This window comes from Argopecten irradians, chromosome 11 (genome assembly GCF_041381155.1).
Source record: "Argopecten irradians isolate NY chromosome 11, Ai_NY, whole genome shotgun sequence".
NCBI lineage: Eukaryota > Metazoa > Mollusca > Bivalvia > Pectinida > Pectinidae > Argopecten > Argopecten irradians.
This window is the reverse complement of record NC_091144.1, coordinates 14350192-14371289: the sequence shown is the minus strand read 5'-3', so window position 1 is coordinate 14371289 and position 21098 is coordinate 14350192. Positions and strand designations below refer to the sequence as shown.

Here is a 21098-nt window from a genome sequence, read left to right as displayed (position 1 = left end):
TCTGTTAAACAAAATGGATGAGTTAAAACTGAGGATTCAAGAGAAAAAAACGAGTATAGATGTAATAGGTATAACTGAAATCTACCCTAAGAATTATAGATTTCTACCTACTAAAGCAGAACTGAACATCCCGGGATATGAACTTTTTATCAATGAACACGACCCAAACCGATGCCGCGGAATAGGCATTTACATCAAGGAAGGCCTCAAACCAGTGGAAGTTAACGTTAAAACAACCTTTAAAGAGAGTGTCTGGGTAAAACTAAAATCATCAGATAGGGAAAGTGTCTCGATTGGCTGTGTCTATAGAAGTCCAAATTCAGAGAAGGAAAACAATGATGAACTACATAAATTAATAACCACTGTTTTGACAGATAAAGTGTTTTCGCGATTGCTAATTTTTGGTGACTTCAATTATCCTAATATAGACTGGAACACATGGATTTCACGGGAGATACACGTGGAGAAAATTTTATAGAACTTCTGAGAGATAATTTCCTCTATCAACATTCAACTGAATGTACGCGAGTTCGAACGGGAAACGAGGCGAATATCCTCGACTTGATTTTGAGTAGCGATGAAGAATCAGTGAGTGATATTAGTTACAATAGCCCTATAGGCAACAGTGATCATCTTCTTCTATATTTTGAATACGTGTTTCGTAAAGGAGAACATACAAATTTTCAGACAGGTTACAATTTCCGTAAAGGAAACTACAATAATATGAAACGGGATCTGCAGGAAATAAATTGGATTGAAACTTTGTCCGATCTAAATACTGAAGAGGCCTATGATACGTTTCTAAAGATATTCAACACGTTTGCGGAAAAACATATCCCACAAAAGAGAAATTATGGAGCGCACACTAAAAACGGCATAGCCTTAAGCGGAGATCTTCGGAAAAAAATCAATAAGAAACATCGTGCATGGACGAGATTTATAGAAACTAAATCACAAGATAGATATAAGGAGTATGCTAAACGCAGAAATCAGGTCAAATGGGAACTCCGAAGGGCAAGAAAAGAAATGGAAAAAGAAATTGCACTTAGTGCGAAATACCAACCCAAACGGTTCTGGAAATACATAAACTCTAAAAGGAAAGTAAGGTCTGGAATTTCAGACCTCAGAGGTTTAAACGGGGACCCTTCCGAAATGGCAACGAGTGATTCAGATAAAGCAGAGGTATTGGTAAATTTCTTCACGAGTGTATTTACCAAAGAGCCACCGGGAGAACTACCCCCGTTTCCAGCGAGAGCAATTAATAACGTATTCGAAGAGAAATCAATTAACGAAGATCTAGTGAAGAAATTATTTTCCAATTTGGATGATAGCAAATCACCTGGACCGGACGCGATGCACCCTAAAGCCCTGAAAGAACTTTGTGATGTTTTGTGTTTACCCATTTCTATAATTTTCAATAAGTCCCTTTCGGAAGGCAAACTGCCACAATCATGGAAGGATGCAACATTACGGCAATTTACAAAAAAGGTTCAAAATCAGATCCTGGAAATTACCGTCCCGTTAGTCTAACTAGTATAATCGTTAAAACAATGGAAAAACTTATACGCGATGACATAGTCAAGCATATGCAAGTGAACAACTTATTTAGCAGCAATCAATTTGGGTTTCTCCCTGGAATATCAACAACATTCAAATGTTAATCGTTCTGGATGAGTGGACACTATGTTGGATTCAGGAGGAGAAATTGATGTTATTTACATGGACTTCATGAAAGCCTTCGATAAAGTCCCTCATCGTCGGCTGATACACAAATTGTACAAATATGGAATCGGCATGAGAACTGTTAAATGGATAGAAAATTTCCTAAACGATAGACATCAAAAAGTGGTTGTGAACGGAACCACATCAAAATTACAGACTGTTCTAAGCGGAATTCCCCAAGGCAGTGTTTTAGGTCCTATATTATTTGTTAGCACGATGGAGCGTAGCTTATAGCATACCCCCTAGTTTTGAAAATCACGTTGTGAACAGGATATCTCAAGTTATACACCATTAACAGCAATGAAATTTGGCAGAGACATGTAGTTATAGATAAGGACGGAACTGATAAAACTTGGCGACAAACAGACATAAACTGTATTTTTAGGTCATCTGACCCGAAGGGACAGGATGACCTATAGTCATCATGTTTCGTCCGTCGTCGTCCGCCGTGCGCCGTCCGCCGTGCGTTAACTTTTCACATTTTGAACTTCTTCTCAAGTTCTACTGGTGCAATTTGGCTGAAACTTGCATGAAATGATCCTGACATGGTTCTGACAAAGTGTTGTTATTTTTTCGGGTCAATCCCAAATCCAAGATGGCCGCCACAGCCGCCATCTTGAAAACACATTTTGAACTTCTTCTCAAGTTTTACTGGTGCGATTTGACTGAAACTTGCATGAAATGATCCTGACATGGTCCTGACAAAGTGTTGTTATTTTTCAGGTCGATCCGAAATCCAAGATGGCCGCCACAGCCTCCATCTTGAAAACACATTTTGAACTTCTTCTCAAGTTCTACCGGTGCGATTTGACTGAAACTTGCATGAAATGATCCTGACATGGTCCTGACAAAGTGTTGTTATTTTTCGGGTCGATCCAAAATCCAAGATGGCCGCCACAGCCGCCATCTTGAAAACACATTTTGAACTTCTTCTCAAGTTCTACCGGTGCGATTTGGCTGAAACTTGCATGAAATGATCCTGACATGGTCCTGACAAAGTGTTGTTATTTTTGGGTCGATCCGAAATCCAAGATGGCCGCCATCTTGAAAACACATTTTGAACTTCTTCTCAAGTTCTACTGGTGCGATTTAACTGAAACTTGCATGAAATGATCCTGACATGGTCCAAACAAAGTGTTGTTATTTTTCGGGTCGATCCGAAATCCAAGATGGTTGCCACAGCCGCCATCTTGAAAACACATTTTGAACTTCTTCTCAAGTTTCTACCGGTGCAATTTGACTGAAACTTGCATGAAATGATCCTGACATGGTCCTGACAAAGTGTTGTTATTTTTCGGGTCGATCGGAAATCCAATATGGCTGCCTCAGCCGCCTCTTGAAAACACATTTTGAACTTCTTCTCAAGTTCTACCGGTGCGATTTGGCTGAAACTTGCATGAAATGATCCTGACATTGGTCCCAACAAAGTGTTGTTATTTTTCGGGTCGATCCGAAATCCAAGATGGCCGCCATCTTGAAAACACATTTTGAACTTCTTCTCAAGTTCTACTGGTGTGATTTGACTGAAACTTGCATGAAATGATCCTGACATGGTCCAAAAAAAGTGTTGTTATTTTTCAGGTCGATCCGAAATCCAAGATGGCTGCCACGGCCGCCATCTTGAAAACACATTTTGAACTTCTTCTCAAGTTCTACCGGTGCGATTTGGCTGAAACTTGCATGAAATGATCCTGATATGGTCCAAACAAAGTGTTGTTATTTTTCAGGGTCAATCCCAAATCCAAGATGGCTGCCACAGCCGCCATCTTGAAAACACATTTTGAACTTCTTCTCAAGTTTTACTGGTGCGATTTGACTGAAACTTGCATGAAATGATCCTGACATGGTCCTGACAAAGTGTTGTTATTTTTCAGGTTGATCCGAAATCCAAGATGGCCGCCACAGCCTCCATCTTGAAAACACATTTTGAACTTCTTCTCAAGTTCTACCGGTGCGATTTGGCTGAAGCTTGCATGAAATGATCCTGACATGGTCCCAACAAAGTGTTGTTATTTTTCGGGTCGATCCGAAATCCAAGATGGCCGCCATCTTGAAAACACATTTTGAACTTCTTCTCAAGTTCTACTGGTGTGATTTGACTGAAACTTGCATTAAATGATCCTGACATGGTCCCGACAAAGTATTGTTACATCTCTGGTTGATCACAAATCGAAGATGGCTACCATGACACTATATCTAATTAATTTCCTATATGTTCAGGCCCTTGGGCCTCTTGTTTGAAATAAAATTTGTTGAAAGAAATTGAAAATGATCCTGACATGGTCCTGACAAAGTGACACCATATATAATTAATTTTACTATTGCCAAGGTAGTCAGATGACCGTTAAGGCCCTTTGGGCCTCTTGTTGTGGAATTAAATAATATTTCATTCCTTCTTTGTCTATAGTAATATTTAAATGAGAAACACACAATGCATTATGGGAAAATTATATGGCCGACGGCACCACTTCATACAAAAGAAATATAGTTTAAGAAAAGATTAAGGCAATTAAGAAACATTCATTATTTTTTTTTACTCTTAAATATGTTACTCAAAGTGTCATGACATCATAATTATCTGTGTTGGATAATCTATATTCCCTAGACAGTGTCACTAGTCAGGTGCCCTAGTTTCATCTAGATGCTGTTTATAGGCCTATATGTGTGTGTAAATGTGTTACATATACCCTTTACTGTTAAAGGGAAAAAGCAATGGTTGAGAGTTGATTAATGTATTTTGTTATCAAAGGTCCTGAGAAAGGCTCGACTGTAGCTGCTAATGTCAATTTGTTGACCCGTAGTACACATTCCGTTGTGCCGAGACCCAGCCAATACAACTTGTGCATTGTTATCTTAATTGTCAAATTTATATTGTGTTGAAGAAAATGAGATAAAAGATAGGTAATTAATTTCAACGTATTGAAGCGAATTCAGTTTACCTCTTATAACCAGGACAGCCAAACATCTTTTGATTTTTAGCTCACCTGGCCCGAAGGGCCGGTGAGCTTATGTCATGGCGCGGCGTCCGTCGTCCGTCGTCCGTCCGTCCGTCCGTCCGTCCGTCTGTCCGTCAACATTTCCTTTAAATCGCTACTAGTCATAGAGTTCTGAATGGAATGTAACAAAATTTGGCCACAAACATCCTTGGGGGAAGGGGAACAGAACTTGTATAAATTTTGGCTCTGACCCCCCCGGGGGCTGGAGGGGCGGGGCCTAATAGGGGAAATAGAGGTAAATCCTATAAATTGCTACTAGTCGTAGAGTTCTGCATGGATTGTAACCAAATTTGGCCAGAAACATCCTTGGGGGAAGGGGAAACAGAACTTGTATAAATTTTGGCTCTGACCCCCCGGGGGCAGGAGGGGCGGGGCCCAATAGGGGAAATAGAGGTAAATCCTATAAATTGCTACTAGTCGTAGAGTTCTGCATGGATTGTAACCAAATTTGGCCAGAAACATCCTTGGGGAAGAGGAACAGAACTTGTATAAATTTTGGCTCTGGCCCCCCGGGGGCTGGAGGGGTGGGGCCCAATAGGGGAAATAGAGGTAAATCCTTTAATTCGCTACTTGTCATAGAGTTCTGCTTGGAATGTAACCAAATTTGGCCAGAAATATCCTTGGGAGAATAAGAACTGAGTTTGTATAAATTTTGGCTCTGGTCCCGGGGCAGGAGGGGCGGGGCCCAATAGGGGAATTAAAGGTAAATTCGATAAAATTGCTACTTAATTGTCCAAGAGTTTTGTATGAATTGTAACTAAATTTGGCCACAAACATCCTTGGGGGTAGGAGAACAGAACTTGTATAAATTTTGGCTCTGACCCCCAGGGGGCAGGAGGGGCAGGGCCCAATAGGGGAAATAGAGGTAAATTCTATCAATCGCTACTTGTCCTAGAGTTCTACATGGATTGTAACCAAATTTGGCACAAACATCCGTGGCGGAAAGGGAACAGAACTTGTATAAATTTTGGCTCTGACCCCCCGGGGGCAGGAGGGGCGGGGCCCAATAGGGGAAATAGAGGTAAATCCTATTAATTGCTACTAGTCGTAGAGTTCTGCATGGATTGTAACCAAATTTGGCCAGAAACATCCTTGGGGGAAGGGGAACAGAACTTGTACAAATTTTGGCTCTGTCCCCCCCGGGGGCTGGAGGGGTGGGGCCCAATAGGGGAAATAGAGGTAAATCCTTTAATTCGCTACTAGTCATAGAGTTCTGCATAGAATGTAACCAAATTTGGCCAGAAATATCCTTGGGAGAATAAGAACTGAGTTTGTATAAATTTTGGCTCTGGTCCCGGGGCAGGAGGGGCGGGGCCCAATAGGGGAATTATAGGTAAATTCTATAAATTGCTACTTAATTGTCCAAGAGTTTTGTATGGATTGTAACTAAATTTGGCCACAAACATCCTTGGGGGTAGGAGAACAGAACTTGTATAAATTTTGGCTCTGACCCCCAGGGGGCAGGAGGGGCAGGGCCCAATAGGGAAATAGAGGTAAATTCTATCAATCGCTACTTGTCCTAGAGTTCTGCATGGAATGTAACCAAATTTGGCCACAAACATCCTTGGGGGAAGAGGAACAGAACTTGTATAAATTTTGGCTCTGATCCCCTGGGGGTATTGTATAAATTTTGGCTCTGATCCCCGGGGGTAGGAGGGGCGGGACCCAATAGGGGAAATAGAGGTAAATCCTTTAAATCACTTCTTCTCATAGAGTTCTGCATGGATTGTAACCAATTTTGGCCACAAACATCCTTGGGGGAAGGGGAACAGAACTTGTATAAATTTTGGCTCTGATCCCCCGGGAGTAGGAGAGGTGGGGCCCAATAGGGGAAATAGAGGTAAATTCTATAAATCGCTACTTGTCATAGAGAGTTCTGCATGGAATGTAACCAAATTTGGCCAGAAACATCCTTTGTGGAAGGGGAACAGAACTTGGATAAATTTTGGCTCTGACCCCAAGGGGGCAGGAGGGGTGGGGCCGAATAGGGGATTTAGATGTTAATATTAAAATTTCCTTCAGAAAAGAAACAATGAACCTGTATTCAGAAAATTATTTGGCATTACAAACCAGGTGGAGCGATACAGGCCCTCTGGGCCTCTTGTTTTTGTCACCATATAATGAATTTTAAAAGCCCTCCTCCAGCAGGTATCTTTTAAAAGTCTAGTCAACTTAACACTTTGATTATACATAGTTGTACATGTGTGATACCGATAAGCAATCATACAGAAAAAAAGTTTCCCCAATTATTTTTTATCATATTACACTATTCAACGAAGTTGGCGGAGGGGATATACAAATGGGTTCCGTCCGTCCGTCTGTCCGTCTGTCCGTACGAATGGTTTCCGGAGCATAACTCTAAAACCAGTAGAAATATTTCCACGAAACTTCATACACACATTGGTCTTATGATCTAGTAGTTCCTTTTGCTATTTTTTAGGTTTTCATTGTCTGCATTTTTCCGTAACCATGGAAACATTGCGGAAAATATCATATTTTGTACCAGGTTCGTTTCCGGAGCATAACTCTAAAACCAGAAGAGATATTTCCACGAAACTTCATAGACACATTGGTTTTATGGTCTAGTAGTGCCTTTTGCTATTTTAAGGTTTTCACTTTTTGTACTTTTTTTTTCTGTAACCATGGAAACATTGCTGAAAATGGCAGATTTTTGTGCAAGAATCGTTTCCGGAGCACAACTCTAAAACCAGCAGAGATATTTCCATGAAACTTCATAGACACATTGTTCTTATGATCTAGTAGTGCCTTTTGCTATTTTTCGGTTTTCATTTTTTGCACTTTTTCCGTAACCATGGAAACATTGCTGAAAATATCATATTTTTAGCTCACCTGGCCCGCAGGGCCGGTGAGCTTATGTCATGGCGCGGCGTCCGTCCGTCGGCGTCCGTCGGCATCCGTATGTCCGTCAACATTTCCTTTAAATCGCTACTAGTCATAGAGTTCTGCATGGATTGTAACCAAATTTGGCCACAAACATCCTTGGGGGAGGGGGAACAGAACTTGTATAAATTTTGGCTCTGACCCCCCGGGGGCAGGAGGGGCGGGGCCCAATAGGGGAAATAGAGGTAAATCCTTTAAATCGCTACTAGTCATAGAGTTCTGCATGGATTGTAACCAAATTTGGCTACAAACATCCTTTTGGGAGGGGGAACAGAACTTGTATAAATTTTGGCTCTGACCCCCCGGGGGCAGGAGGGGCGGGGCCCAATAGGGGAAATAGAGGTAAATCCTTTAAATCTGTACTAGTCATAGAGTTCTTTATGAAATATAACCAAATTTGGCCACAAACATCCTTTTTGGAAGGGGAACAGAATTTGTATAAGTTTTGGCTCTGGTCCTCCGGGGGCAGGAGGGGCGGGGCCCAATAGGGGAAGTAGAGGTAAATCCTTTAAATCGCTACTAGTCATAGAGTTCTCCATGGATTGTGACCAAATTTGGCCACAAACATCCTTGGAGGAGGGGGAACAGCACTTGTATAAATTTTGGCTCTGACCCCCCGGGGGCAGGAGGGGTGGGGCCCAATAGGGGAAATAGAGGTAAATCCTTTAAATCGCTACTAGTCATAGAGTTCTCCATGGATTGTGACCAAATTTGGCCACAAACATCCTTGGGGGAAGGGGAACAGAACTTGTATAAATTTTGGCTCTGATCCCCCGGGGGCAGGTGGGGCAGGGCCCAATAGGGGAAATAGAGGTAAATCCTTTAAATTGCTACTAGTCATAGAGTTCTCCATAGATTGTAACTAAATTTGGCCACAAACATCCTTTTTGGAAGGGGAACAGAACTTGTATAAATTTTGGCTCTGATCCCCTGGGGGCAGGAGGGGCGGGGCCCAATAGGGGAAATAGAGGTAAATCCTTTAAATCGCTACTAGTCATAGAGTTCTCCATGGATTGTGACCAAATTTGGCCACAAACATCCTTGGAGGAGGGGGAACAGCACTTGTATAAATTTTGGCTCTGACCCCCCGGGGGCAGGAGGGGTGGGGCCCAATAGGGGAAATAGAGGTAAATCCTTTAAATCGCTACTAGTCATAGAGTTCTGAATGGTATGTAACCAAATTTGGCCACAAACATCCTTGGGGGAAGGGGAACAGAACTTGTATAAATTTTGGCTCTGATCCCCCGGGGGCAGATGGGGCAGGGCCCAATAGGGGAAATAGAGGTAAATCCTTTAAATCGCTACTAGTCATAGAGTTCTCCATAGATTGTAACTAAATTTGGCCACAAACATCCTTGGGGGAAGGGGAACAGAACTTGTATAAATTTTGGCTCTGATCCCCTGGGGGCAGGTGGGGCAGGGCCCAATAGGGGAAATAGAGGTAAATCCTTTAAATTGCTACTAGTCATAGAGTTCTCCATAGATTGTAACTAAATTTGGCCACAAACATCCTTGGGGGAAGGGGAACAGAACTTGTATAAATTTTGGCTCTGATCCCCTGGGGGCAGGAGGGGGGGCGGGGCCCAATAGGGGAAATAGAGGTAAATCCTTTAAATCGCTACTAGTCATAGAGTTCTGAATGGAATGTAACCAAATTTGGCCACAAACATCCGTAGGGGAAGGGGAACAGAACTTGTATAAATTTTGGCTTTGATCCCCCGGGGAAGGAGGGCGGGGCCCAATAGGGGAAATTGAGGTAAATCCTTTAAATCGCTACTAGTCATAGAGTTCTTTATGGAATGTAACCAAATTTGGCCACAAACATCCTTTTTGGAAGGGGAACAGATCTTGTATAAATTTTGGCTCTGGCCCCCCGGGGGCAGGACGGGTGGGGCCCAGTAGGGGAAATAGAGGTAAATCCTATAAATCGCTACTTGTCCTGGAGTTTTGCTTGGATTGTGACCAAATTTTGGCCATAAACACACCCTTGGGAGAAGGGGAACAGAAAAAACTTGTATTAATTTTGGCTCTGACCCCTGGGCGCAGGAGGGGTGGGGCCCAATAGGGGATTTAGAGGTTAATATTAAAATTCCTTAAGAAAAGAAACAATGAACCTGTATTCAGAACATTACTTGGCATTACAAACCAGGTGAGCGATACAGGCCCTCTGGGCCTCTTGTTGTACCAGGTTCGTTTCCGCAGCATAACTGGAAAACCAGTTGAGATATATGCACGGAACTCCATAGGCACATTAGTCTTATGGTCTAGTAGTGCCTTTTGCTATTTTAAGGTTTCACTTTTTGTACTTTTTTCTGTAACCATGGAAACATTGATGAAAAATGACAGATTTTTGCGTAAGAATCGTTTCCGGAGCACAACTCTAAAACCAGCAGAAATATTTCCATGAAACTTCATAGATACATTGTTCTTATGGTCTAGTAGTACCTTTTGCTATGTTTAGGTTTTCACTTTTCGTGCTTTTTTCTGTAACCATAGAAACATTGCTGAAAATATCATATTTTTGTAGCAGGTTCATTTCCGGAGCATAACTCTAAACACCAGCAGAGATATTTCCACGAAACTTCATAGACACATTCTTTTTATGGTCTAGTTGTACCTTTTGCTATTTTTAGGTTTTCATTTTTTGCACTTTTTCTGTACCATGGAAACATTGCTGAAAATATCATGGTAAATGGTAAATGTTACTTTGCAAAACTCCACCCCATCTTTGTGTATATAGTCTAATATAAATGTCAAGGCTGTATACCTGATTCAACAATTGCAGTCCCGCTCTATACTTGAATTATACACCATCTTTCTTTAGCTCAACTTCCTTTTTCCTGGTTTTTTCATACACATAAGTCTCCACAATCAAACTTACTTCAGCTTTGATATCTCCATTGGCGGGGGATCTGAATGACTATGTCCTTGTTTATATTAATGACATGCCGGAGAATGTCACATCATCGTGTCCTCTATTCGCTGACGAAGATGAACACGGACGAGGATCAGGAAATCTTGCAAAAAGATTTAAATAATCTCCAAAAATGGTCAGATGATTGGCTACTAAAGTTTCATCCGAACAAATGTAAGGTACTTCAGGTCAAGGGATCACCTAACAATAGAACATATCGACTCGCAAACCAAACTGGGGACGTGGTTCTGGAGAAAATCACAAACGAGAAAGATTTAGGAGTCACTGTGGACACTAATTTGGACTTCCCGAACTACTCGGAATCATAAGAAGAGCATTCACTTTTTTGGATGAACCGATGTTCAAGCAATTATTCAAGGCGCTCGTGAGACCGCATCTCGAGTATGCGGCCAGTGCATGGAGCCCATACAAACTTATGGATATCCAGACGCTGGAGAACGTACAAAGAAGAGCTACAAAACTTCTACCCGGACTTAAGGATCTCACATACGAAGAGCGCTTAGCTAAACTGAAATTACCAACAATTAAACATCGGTGGTTTCGAGGTGATCTGATAAACGTTTTCAAAATAGTAAAGAAAAAGTTTGATGAAAAAGTCATTTCCGAGCTGCTTGTGTTTGATAAAAACTAAATGAACTTGAGCGGGCATAAATTTAAGTTGTATAATCAACGTTGCTGTACTGAACTGCAGGAGAAATTCGTTTACCTTCAGAGTAGTGGCACAATTTGTGTAAACAATTTACCAGAAAATAGTCTGGTGAACGCTTGATGAAACCAAACCAAAAAAGACTTCGAACATTCCTCTTAGATAATCCACTTAAAGGACAACATTTTCATGATAATTATTGTTCATATTGTATATATATGAGCTAAACAAATACCTTGTAGCATTGACATAATTGTAATGTTTATTTTGATGCTTTTATGATTTGGACCATAGAACGGCTTCTAGCCTGACGTCCTATTAACTTCAATTAAATCAAATTAAATTAAATAACATGTTTTATCATAAAAATAAACTAATTAAAAACATCCTTACTTCCGAATAAGACTTCAGTTTATTTTTTCATGTTTCTAAACCTAACCTCAATAATGTTTACCTACAATATGTTCTGAAAGCAGGGAATGGAAATTCCAAGAATTTGCTTGTTTTTTGTAAAAAAATGTAAACATGAAATTAGGCTTACTAATTGACAATAGCAATGCATTGACACTAAGATTGCACTTCTTCCTTCTACTGATAAGTCAAAAAATGAATTAAATTGATCAGTTCTGTTTGAATAACCTGTGCTTGTTGATGAATTTACTTTTGGTTTGTATCTTTTAATTATTTGCCTGTTTGTATTTTTTCATACAGTAAAGAAGTCAGCAGAAAAAGTGCTTGATTCAATGGCTGTTCGAATAATTTGTAGTTATAGCCGTGAACAAGCCCAGAATGTTCGGACAGATTTTGTCAAATTTGTGCCAGAAGAGTTTGCTGAAAAATTGGTAAGGGTACCCTCGAAAGGTGATACAATTGAATTGAACTTAAATTAACTCTGAAAAAATTTAATTATGAAGATATCAACATTTTAATGAAACACAATCTTGACTAATGCATACTATGTTTATACAAAAACAAAATAAAAAGTAAATCTTTTGTTTCTGAGCAGATTACGTTTGTTGGTGGGCGCCAGAATGGAGAAACATCTGGACCTGTGAAAATATCTGCTCAAGGATGGTGTGCCCTAGGCAAGGCCACACATAAATTCTTCAGCAAATCACCAGCCCTTCATATCATGTATGTTTTAAGTAGATTTAATTTGATATTGCATAATTTGGTTTTTCTTTGTTCTCTCTTTTGTTTTATATGTGTATATAAGGGGAATTACGATACAGTAGTATCTTAATCTTATTTATGAATATATACAGTGTCAGTATAGTGGTACTAGACATTTTTTTTTTTTAATTCGTTCTCCTCTGAAAACTCAATATATTTTCTGTTTCCATCCTTTGGAAGAAAGTAGGAAATTTTTAAATGTACACCATGTCTTCAGGACTAATCAACAAGAGGAATGCAATTAAGATTACAACTTGATCATTTCTTTATTATATATTGCATTGTTATTCAGGAGTGGGACCTTCAAAAGAGAACTTTTGCCACTTCCAATTGGAAAGGCAAATAAATCCAGGAGAAAGTTTGTGAAGGATATAGATGATGAAAATGTAAAGGACACAATACCAAGGAAGGTAAGCCATGTAAAACTGAGCTGTTCTGGCTTCTCAAATTAATGTTGTTTCATACTCTTATGTTCTGAAACAACATTTGTAGGGTTTGATATACACAAATATCATTACTTCATACATGTATAATTGTCTTTATAACTGATGTTGTAGCTGGAGTCATTTGATGAAGATGACAGTAATGGAACTTCACAACACATAGCAAGAGTGTTCAGGCTTCTCCAAAAGTATTATAAGGACCTTGACAGTAAGTATAAGTTCATTAATATTTTCTAAATGTTTCCTGTTGTTTGGTAGGATTGCTGATATTTGTGTGTAATTATCAATGCTCAGAAATTTGAGATACATTTGTATTTTGTGTTATGTTTCAGATATACCATTATGTTACTTTAGCTTTGTGCTGGACCCAGACTCTTTTGGTCGTACTGTGGAAAACATATTTCACACATCATTTATCGTCTCGGTAAGTCTATATACATAAACACTTACTCTGACAAGGATCATGCAGTCTATATGGATATTTTGTGAAAACAAGTTATGTGGCCAAAAAAAAAAAAAAAAAATGTCTGTTTAGGGTTACCTGACCGATCCTAATTTTTTACTCCAACCCTAATTCTTTTTCTCACTTTTCTACAAAAAAATTAAAAGTCAGTATTTTTATCTCAGACTCCATTTCCAGCCATTGCTGTAGAGTGAAAGACAATTTAAAAAAAGAAATCCATAACCTACCGACCCAATTTTTTTGCCAATTTAACCCTAAACAGACATTTTTGGCCTGGTCTAGCTATAACTGTACAAGAACATATGCATAACTTAAAATATGGTATTTTCTCAAAAAATGCAATTGTTGTTCTGGCAAATAATGATGTAACCCTCCTTACAAACTGATGTCTTTTAAGGAGGGGAAGGAACACATCATTTTATGGAACTAATTTAATATAGGAACAGAAATCCATGTGTTAAAGGTCACTGTCATGTCATTTGGCATAAATATAAAGCGTTATTTAAAGATGCTCCATCGCTGACAGAGCATGAACTATACTCATCATTTGAACAATAACTGATGATTAATCGTATGTATAGGTGTCTAATTAACACAAAAGTACATAGATATTGAATTATCTATTATGCTTTAGGTACATGTGCAATCGGTACTTCATTCCATATAAGTCATAGTGCCATGCAATTTTTTCAGACACAATTAATTATTTTTCATATTTTTTATCATAAAGAAAAATAAGAAGTTCAAACTTGTAAAATGAAGAAAAATGCTGATTTGTCTGCTCCTGCTTTTGATAGAGAATAAATTCCATTCGTCAGCATCCAAATCCTATAGATGTAAGTTTGATTTTGTAGCGAGGATTGGCAAAGTTGTCTCTTGATGATGACGGACTACCTCAGATTGGTAAGTTTGACCTCTGTTACCGGTATATTTAGCCCACCATATGATGATTATGGTGGGCTATTCAAATCGCTTTTTGTCTGTGGTCCGTCCGTCCGTCCATTAGCAATTCTTGTTATTGCTATTTTTCACAAAGTACTGAATGGATCTGTCTCAAATTTCACATGTAGGTTCCCCTAGGGCCCTAATTGTGCATAATGCATTTTGGGACTAATCGGTCAACAGGATGGTCGCTAGGCAGCCATCTTGGATTTTGATAGTTAAAGTTTGTTATCGCTATTTCTCAGAAAGTACTGAAGGAATCTTTCTCAAATTTCATATGTAGGTTCCCCTAGGGCCTTAGTTATATATTATATATTATATGCATGCATTTTGGGACTAATCGGTCAACAGGATGGTCGCTAGGCAGCCATCTTGGATTTTGATAGTTAAAGTTTGTTATTGCTGTTTCTCACAAAGTACAAAAAGGATCATTCTCAAATTTCATATGTAGGTTCCCCTAGGGCCCTAATTGGGCATATTGCATTTTGGGACCAATCGGTCAACAAGGTGGCCGCCATGCAAGGAGCCATCTTGGATTTTGATAGTTGAAGTTTGTTACTGCTATTTCTCAAAAAGTACTTAAGCGTTCTGTCTCAAATTTTATATGTAGTATGTTTGAAAAAGTTTGAAAAGCAGAGAAAAGATCCATCTTTCCATTGTCAGACATAGATCATTCTTTGGTGGGCACCAAGATCCCTCTGGGATCTCTTGTAATATAGTGTTGATAAAAATGCATTTTTCTGACTACTTTAAATATACAGTGGACCTGCCATATTTGCAGTCCACTGTGGAAAGTCAGTGAATGGATTATGGTTTTTGACTACTTTAAAATATAATTCAGAAGTCTTGGAAATGTAGATTGTTTTGACAGGGAATAAAAGTGATGGGTTAAGTAGGTCTAAGTATAGCCGTATTTAAATGTATAAATAATATGTACATGTCATTAAAGTGAATAAATAACAGCCTAACCCTACATGTCACTATTTGTAATTCAGAACCATTGCCATTGGAAGAAGAGGAAGACAGATCAAATGTAGTACAAAAACCCCACCATCAAACCATCATCACCATCACACCAGCAGATTGGAAGGTATTTTTGATATTATCAAAATTACTGAGATCTATTTTAAAAACTATTAAAAAGTATATTTGGGAGTCACACTGTACATGTAAGGCAATCTTGACTAATGTGTAATGTGTCAATGTGCGAGATATATTTTTGTGAGTGGCAGGTGGTTGGATGAAAAAAGAAAAAAAAAAATCTATTTATTTGATTTGATTAAAAGGAACTGGTACAGACGTTTGGTGTGGAGAATGCAGCAATATTACACCCCTCCAGACCTACGACATAGAGAGATATATGACCAATGGGATCCCTATCCTTGGATACATGTACAAAGGTTACTCTTGACATACATGTATCAGTTCAACTGGATAACAGCTACCAATAGCAGTACACCAACTCCAAGGTCACAGTTCCTCTCAAGGTCAGCTGATGTCATTATCACTAGAAAAATCGAGTTGAAATATACATATCAAGAAAAAACAGGTAGTATACTGTACATAAACTTATTCAAGGATAATACTATTTTAGCTCTAAATCAATTTTGAAAAACTTTAATATTGGTACTGTTATTTGCAAAACATGATACATTAAAAATGCAAATAGCTGGAAATGTATTGAGCTAAAACAGGTATTTATTTCTATAAAGTATGTATCTTTACAATATCAAAGCTTGGGTAATAATATCTTTGCTGCTGTGCGAAGATATTTGAAAACAGATATTAATCATCATGCCAAGAGAATATATTTCTTCAATCTGACCAATTATGACTGTCCTGTTATGTATACTGTTATTGGCTATGTTTGTGAAGTATTATTTCAATGCACATTTTGACTGGTTTTATTGTATTGCTATTGGTATACTTTTTAAGTCACGGTATGATTATACACTTTTTCTTTCAGCAGAAATATTTACACAATTATGTTTACGTGTGCATATTTCTTCACTATTAACTGTCTTTTTAAAATTGTGAATGACACCTGACATGTAATATGAGTGTAATGTTTTGTTTATTTTGCTGTCATTATGCAGCAAAGTTAGGGGATATTGTACCGAGATCAGTTTGTGTGTTTGTCAGTGTTTCTGTAGGATATAAAATACAGATACTTTTTTAGGTTTTAGTGGACAGATATATATAATTGTTATGATATTAGATATCAGTCTTCCTTAATACAGATCCAAACAGAGATAAAGGATATTAGTATTTGATTCAATTGATTAGATATTTGAATACAGAATGTGTTACCTTTTGTGTTCTTATTATCCCCACTTTCTCCGAAACGGGGGATATTAATTTGGGTTTGTCCGTCTGTCCATCTGTCTGTCACACTTCGTTTCCGTGCAATAACTGTAACAAATGTAAACCAATTTTCTTCAAACTTAGTTACATGCTCGGCCATGTTCGATCACGACTGTCAATGGACCTTATATAGCTGAGTTTCAGCCATTTCCGCGCAATAAGTGTAACAAATGTAAACCTATTTTCTTAAAACTTAGTAACAAGGTAAATGTCATAAGGACTCGGCCAAGTTCGATCGCGATTTTCAACGGACCTTATTTAGTGGAGTTATGGCCCTTTGCTTAAATAAAAAAGTTAGTTTCTGCCACTTCCGTACAATAACTGTAATAAATATGAACCAATTTTCTTTAAACTTGGTAACAAGGTTGAATGGCCAGATCCGATCAACACTTTCAGTCGATGTTATTTATCAGAGTTATGGCCCTTTAATTTACTACAAATGTCATTTTTCTGCAGTTTCTGTGTCATAACTAACAAATATTAAAACTAATATTGTTAAAACTTGGTAACAAAGTTAAATGCCTTAGCCAAGTTCGATCGCCACTTTTTGCAGATCTTAATAAGCAGTGTTATGGCCCTTTGATTTAATAAGAAAAAAGTCATTTTCTGCCACTTCCGTACAATAATTGTAATAAATATTAACCAATTTTCTTCAAACTTGGTAACAAGGTCAAATGCCTTAAAGGCTTGGCCAAATTCGATTGCCTATTTTGGCTGACATTATGTAGTGGGGTTATTTCCCTTTGATGTACTAAAAACGTCATTGTAACAAATGTAAACAGATTTTCTTAAAAGTAAGTATCAAAGTTAAATGTCTTAGGAGCTCATCCAAGTTTAATAGTGACTTTCAGGGGACATTATTTTACACATCTTACTTCCGAATAAGACTTCAGTTTATTTTTTCATGTTTCAACCAAGGTTAAACCTATAACCTCAATAATGTTTACCTACAATATGTCCTGAAAGCGGGGAATGGAAATTCCACGAATTTGCTTGTTTGTATTTACCTGCCATTGTGTATTTTGATCATTTTTAATGGGATTCATTATTTTTGTTACAATATAACTCTAACAGTATTAAACTACAGTTTTTATAAAATTGTATTTTTATATGCCCTGCCTTCACTTGTTGCAAACCTCTAGCTGTTATGTTACATTAGAAAACAGCAATTTTTTAAAGGTAATGTTATACAATGATGATAATATTGTTACAGAGTTCTGTTTGTTGAACTTTCTTGTTTTTAATTTGTGTTTGCATGTTGTATTTTTTAACGCAGATGTTTTATATAATAATTGTCACTTTGTGTTTCCATGTATGAAGTAATACATTGATTTCTCCATGAGTTATCTCTCTTACTATACAAGGCAAGCTGTAGTGTCTCTGTAAAACTGCCTCTATCTGTAAATACCGCCCAGGGCGCTTTAAAAAAAGGGGGGGGGGGTGCATATCAGTGAATCAAAATGTAAGTTGTGGACAAAAAAGTACTACAGAATGACTTACCATAAACTCATTCTCTACTCATGACACATTGATCTGTTACAGTATACATGCCCATGCCTTTTGATCTTTGATATGTATTATCATATGTTGTGATTCACATGTAAAATACTTGCAAGTTTATGTGATATGGGATACAATTATGCTAATGTTAGAGGCATGTTGTAAAACATCGTTAAATCCATGGGATTTGGGGGGTGTTTATACAGCCTCAATTCCTATTCCAGAAAAGAGGAGAGGCGCCTATTGGGGGAGGAGCTTATCATGGCACATATGGTATTAGTAATAACCGTTTCCTTTCCTAAGTGTGACATAAGTACATGGTGATAAGGCAAAGTGAATGAGGTATTTAACAGTTCTCTAATTAGGAAATATAGTAATTGGGAACAAAATAAGAAAACTGTTATTAAATGTGGTTTATCAGAGGTGATTTCAATGTTATTATAATAATAAAAAGACAATTTTGAATGTTCTCTCTGATCCATTCTGGTGCTCATACATTGTATACTTGAAAGCATTTCAAGCATTATATAGTATATATTAAGACATTTTAAATTGTAAAGCCATAGCCACACATTAGAGAGGCACTCTTAACAAAACTATACAGAGATGTTTATCTATTACGGGTTACCTTCAGTCTGTCATTCGTCCATCACTCTAAACAATTCTGTTTAAGAAATTACCAAGGGAAACAGTTAACAGACAGTCATATTGAACTTTGTCAATTGAAGGTTATTACTGGTAGTTTTCAGATTATCCTGAATTTTATAGCTACATTGTAGGTTGGCCTTTATGGTAGTTGAATATTTATTGCTAAAACACGCCCAACGACGGGCAGTCAGCTTGGAGTTTTACAAAAATGGAGAAATTTTATATGTTGTAAATTTCCTAGACTTCTTATACAAGTTTCAATGTTTTTAAGTGATTTGAATGAAGATCAAAAGAGGTGAATTCGAAAGGCGCAGAAAAATCTTCCCGTTATTTGATAAAGATCACTCAGTAATGTGGGCACCAAGTTCTGTCTTTGTTTTGTTGTTTATGTTTTGACGTCATTGTCATTCAATGGAATAATTATAGGTATTCTCCAAAAATGATTTTGGTATTGACATGGAAAAGTTCTCTTTATTCCAGTACTTTTTATTTTAGTTTTAATAAGTTTTAAATAGTGTAGATTTCCATGATTTTGTAAACCAATGATATTTGTTTTATCTGTGTTCATTTTGAAACCTTGATAAATCAATGATATTTGTTTTATCTGTGTTCATTTTGAAACCTTGATAAATCTAATTCTTTACATGTAGTTATGATGATGCATGTTTCCTACTAGTTTTATTTAGGCATTTCAGGTTGTGAAATTGTAAGTGTGTGGAAATGTTATTTCGATGTTATTTACTATATCATTAAACAGTTTCAGTATATTTTGTTTGAAAAGTATCGTCTGTTACTCAGATGATCAGCCTGCATCGATCATGGGTTAACGTCGTGACTTGATAAACGGAGGTACAAGCATGTATGTACATATCAATATTGTTTAATAAATAATATATGAATGTAGTGGATACCTGTGCATGTGGTATCTGAGGGTGCTAGAAAATATGTTAATGGAGATTCTCAGGCTTTAATGTTTTATATCCATTATAAAGCCGTTACAAAGACCGCCAATCGTTTTATGGATTCGTTTGATATCGGTGTGGATCAAATATGTAAGACAGTGCCTACTCGCGTAGAAAGTATGATTATAATTTTTTTATCATAATTTCGTTAAAACCGTTTTGTTGATTTCAGTGTTTTTTCTAGTCATGTAAATTTTCATTTTATGATTTTGTTTTATAATAAAAGGGTTGTGCAACAATTTTTATTAGAAAGTCGTTTTTGTTTTTCTTTGAAATACCAAGCTATTTATTTAAACTAAACGTAAAAATATCATAGAGGAAGATGTTATGCGTTTATGTTGCAGATGCAATAACTGAATAGTCAATATAGGGGACCAAATGTTATGCTACAATATTAAGCAATTAAAACGAATGCCTGCCGACAAATTTAGATTGCAACGCCGCTCAGCATTCATGATATAATGATTGAATTGGAGAGTTTAACGTACCGTCACGTAATCGTTTCTGGGTACGCGGATATAATGATGCTATATGACATAGTGTGACAATGCAAAATTTTGAAATTCAATCTAAGCCATTAAACTTTTTTTCGCTTTATCAAGCATCATGCAGGAATACATTAAGTCCTTTCTATATAAAGTACACAAAATGTTGACCTATCTAAAATCGCGCTGGATCGTAACTAACACTGGCCTGTAGATCTGCTTTCTATCTGTGGATATGAACGAAAAGAATCCTACAAAAACTATCTATTTCTAATAAAACGTCGTCAACTAACAAATACAGAATTAATTTACACACCGTCCCGGTACATTTAGCTGCACTGCTAATTGACAAAACAGCTCCTGTCGTGTCTATATACCCGGCAACCGCGCGACTTCCGTCTCTGCGTCACGTTAGCAAATTAAGTGTACGTGAGGTTCTCCTATTCGTAATTTGTCATATTATATCTCCAGACTTGGTCATATGAGCCATTAAAAGGTTTGGAAACATGAGCTCGAGGTCCATTTGTTATCCAACTCCCTAAATGTAAATAAAGTATTTTCGACTGCTTGTACTTGCTATATTGCTTGTTACGAAGATCGCAACTTTACAATTCCTCAGAAACCACTGGCTTGTCTAAAGTCTGGTCGCTGGAAAAGATGGAAATTATTGTTTTTCAAAAGGAGACAGCTACATGTATAGGCGATGCCGACTAATATTCATATTGCCCTTTTTTTATTTCTTTCTATTTTATGCGTATAGCTGATTGTAGCTAAGAATATTAAAAGAAATCCCGCATTAATCATTTAAGATAAAAAGCCTCTTACAACTAATTCTGCTTATCTATCACAAGTTTCGTAATTCAAACTGAACGGAAATTATTTACAAATATTTAGGATGTGAAATATCCTCAGATAAGA

General features: G+C 37.6%; 1 protein-coding gene across 1 annotated transcript in view; it reads left to right on the top strand.

The window, feature by feature from the left end:
• Positions 1-19308, top strand: part of LOC138334415 (non-structural maintenance of chromosomes element 4 homolog A-like) — a 28293-nt gene extending 8985 nt beyond the window's left edge. The window contains exons 3-10 of the mRNA XM_069283083.1: positions 11912-12042; positions 12207-12334; positions 12666-12783; positions 12931-13024; positions 13149-13240; positions 14134-14182; positions 15217-15311; positions 15508-19308. Of these exons, the coding sequence (XP_069139184.1) occupies positions 11912-12042; positions 12207-12334; positions 12666-12783; positions 12931-13024; positions 13149-13240; positions 14134-14182; positions 15217-15311; positions 15508-15573 (773 nt within the window). The 3' untranslated portion in view covers positions 15574-19308. The remainder of the gene's footprint in view (positions 1-11911; positions 12043-12206; positions 12335-12665; positions 12784-12930; positions 13025-13148; positions 13241-14133; positions 14183-15216; positions 15312-15507) is intronic.
• The last annotated feature ends 1790 nt before the right edge of the window (positions 19309-21098 follow it).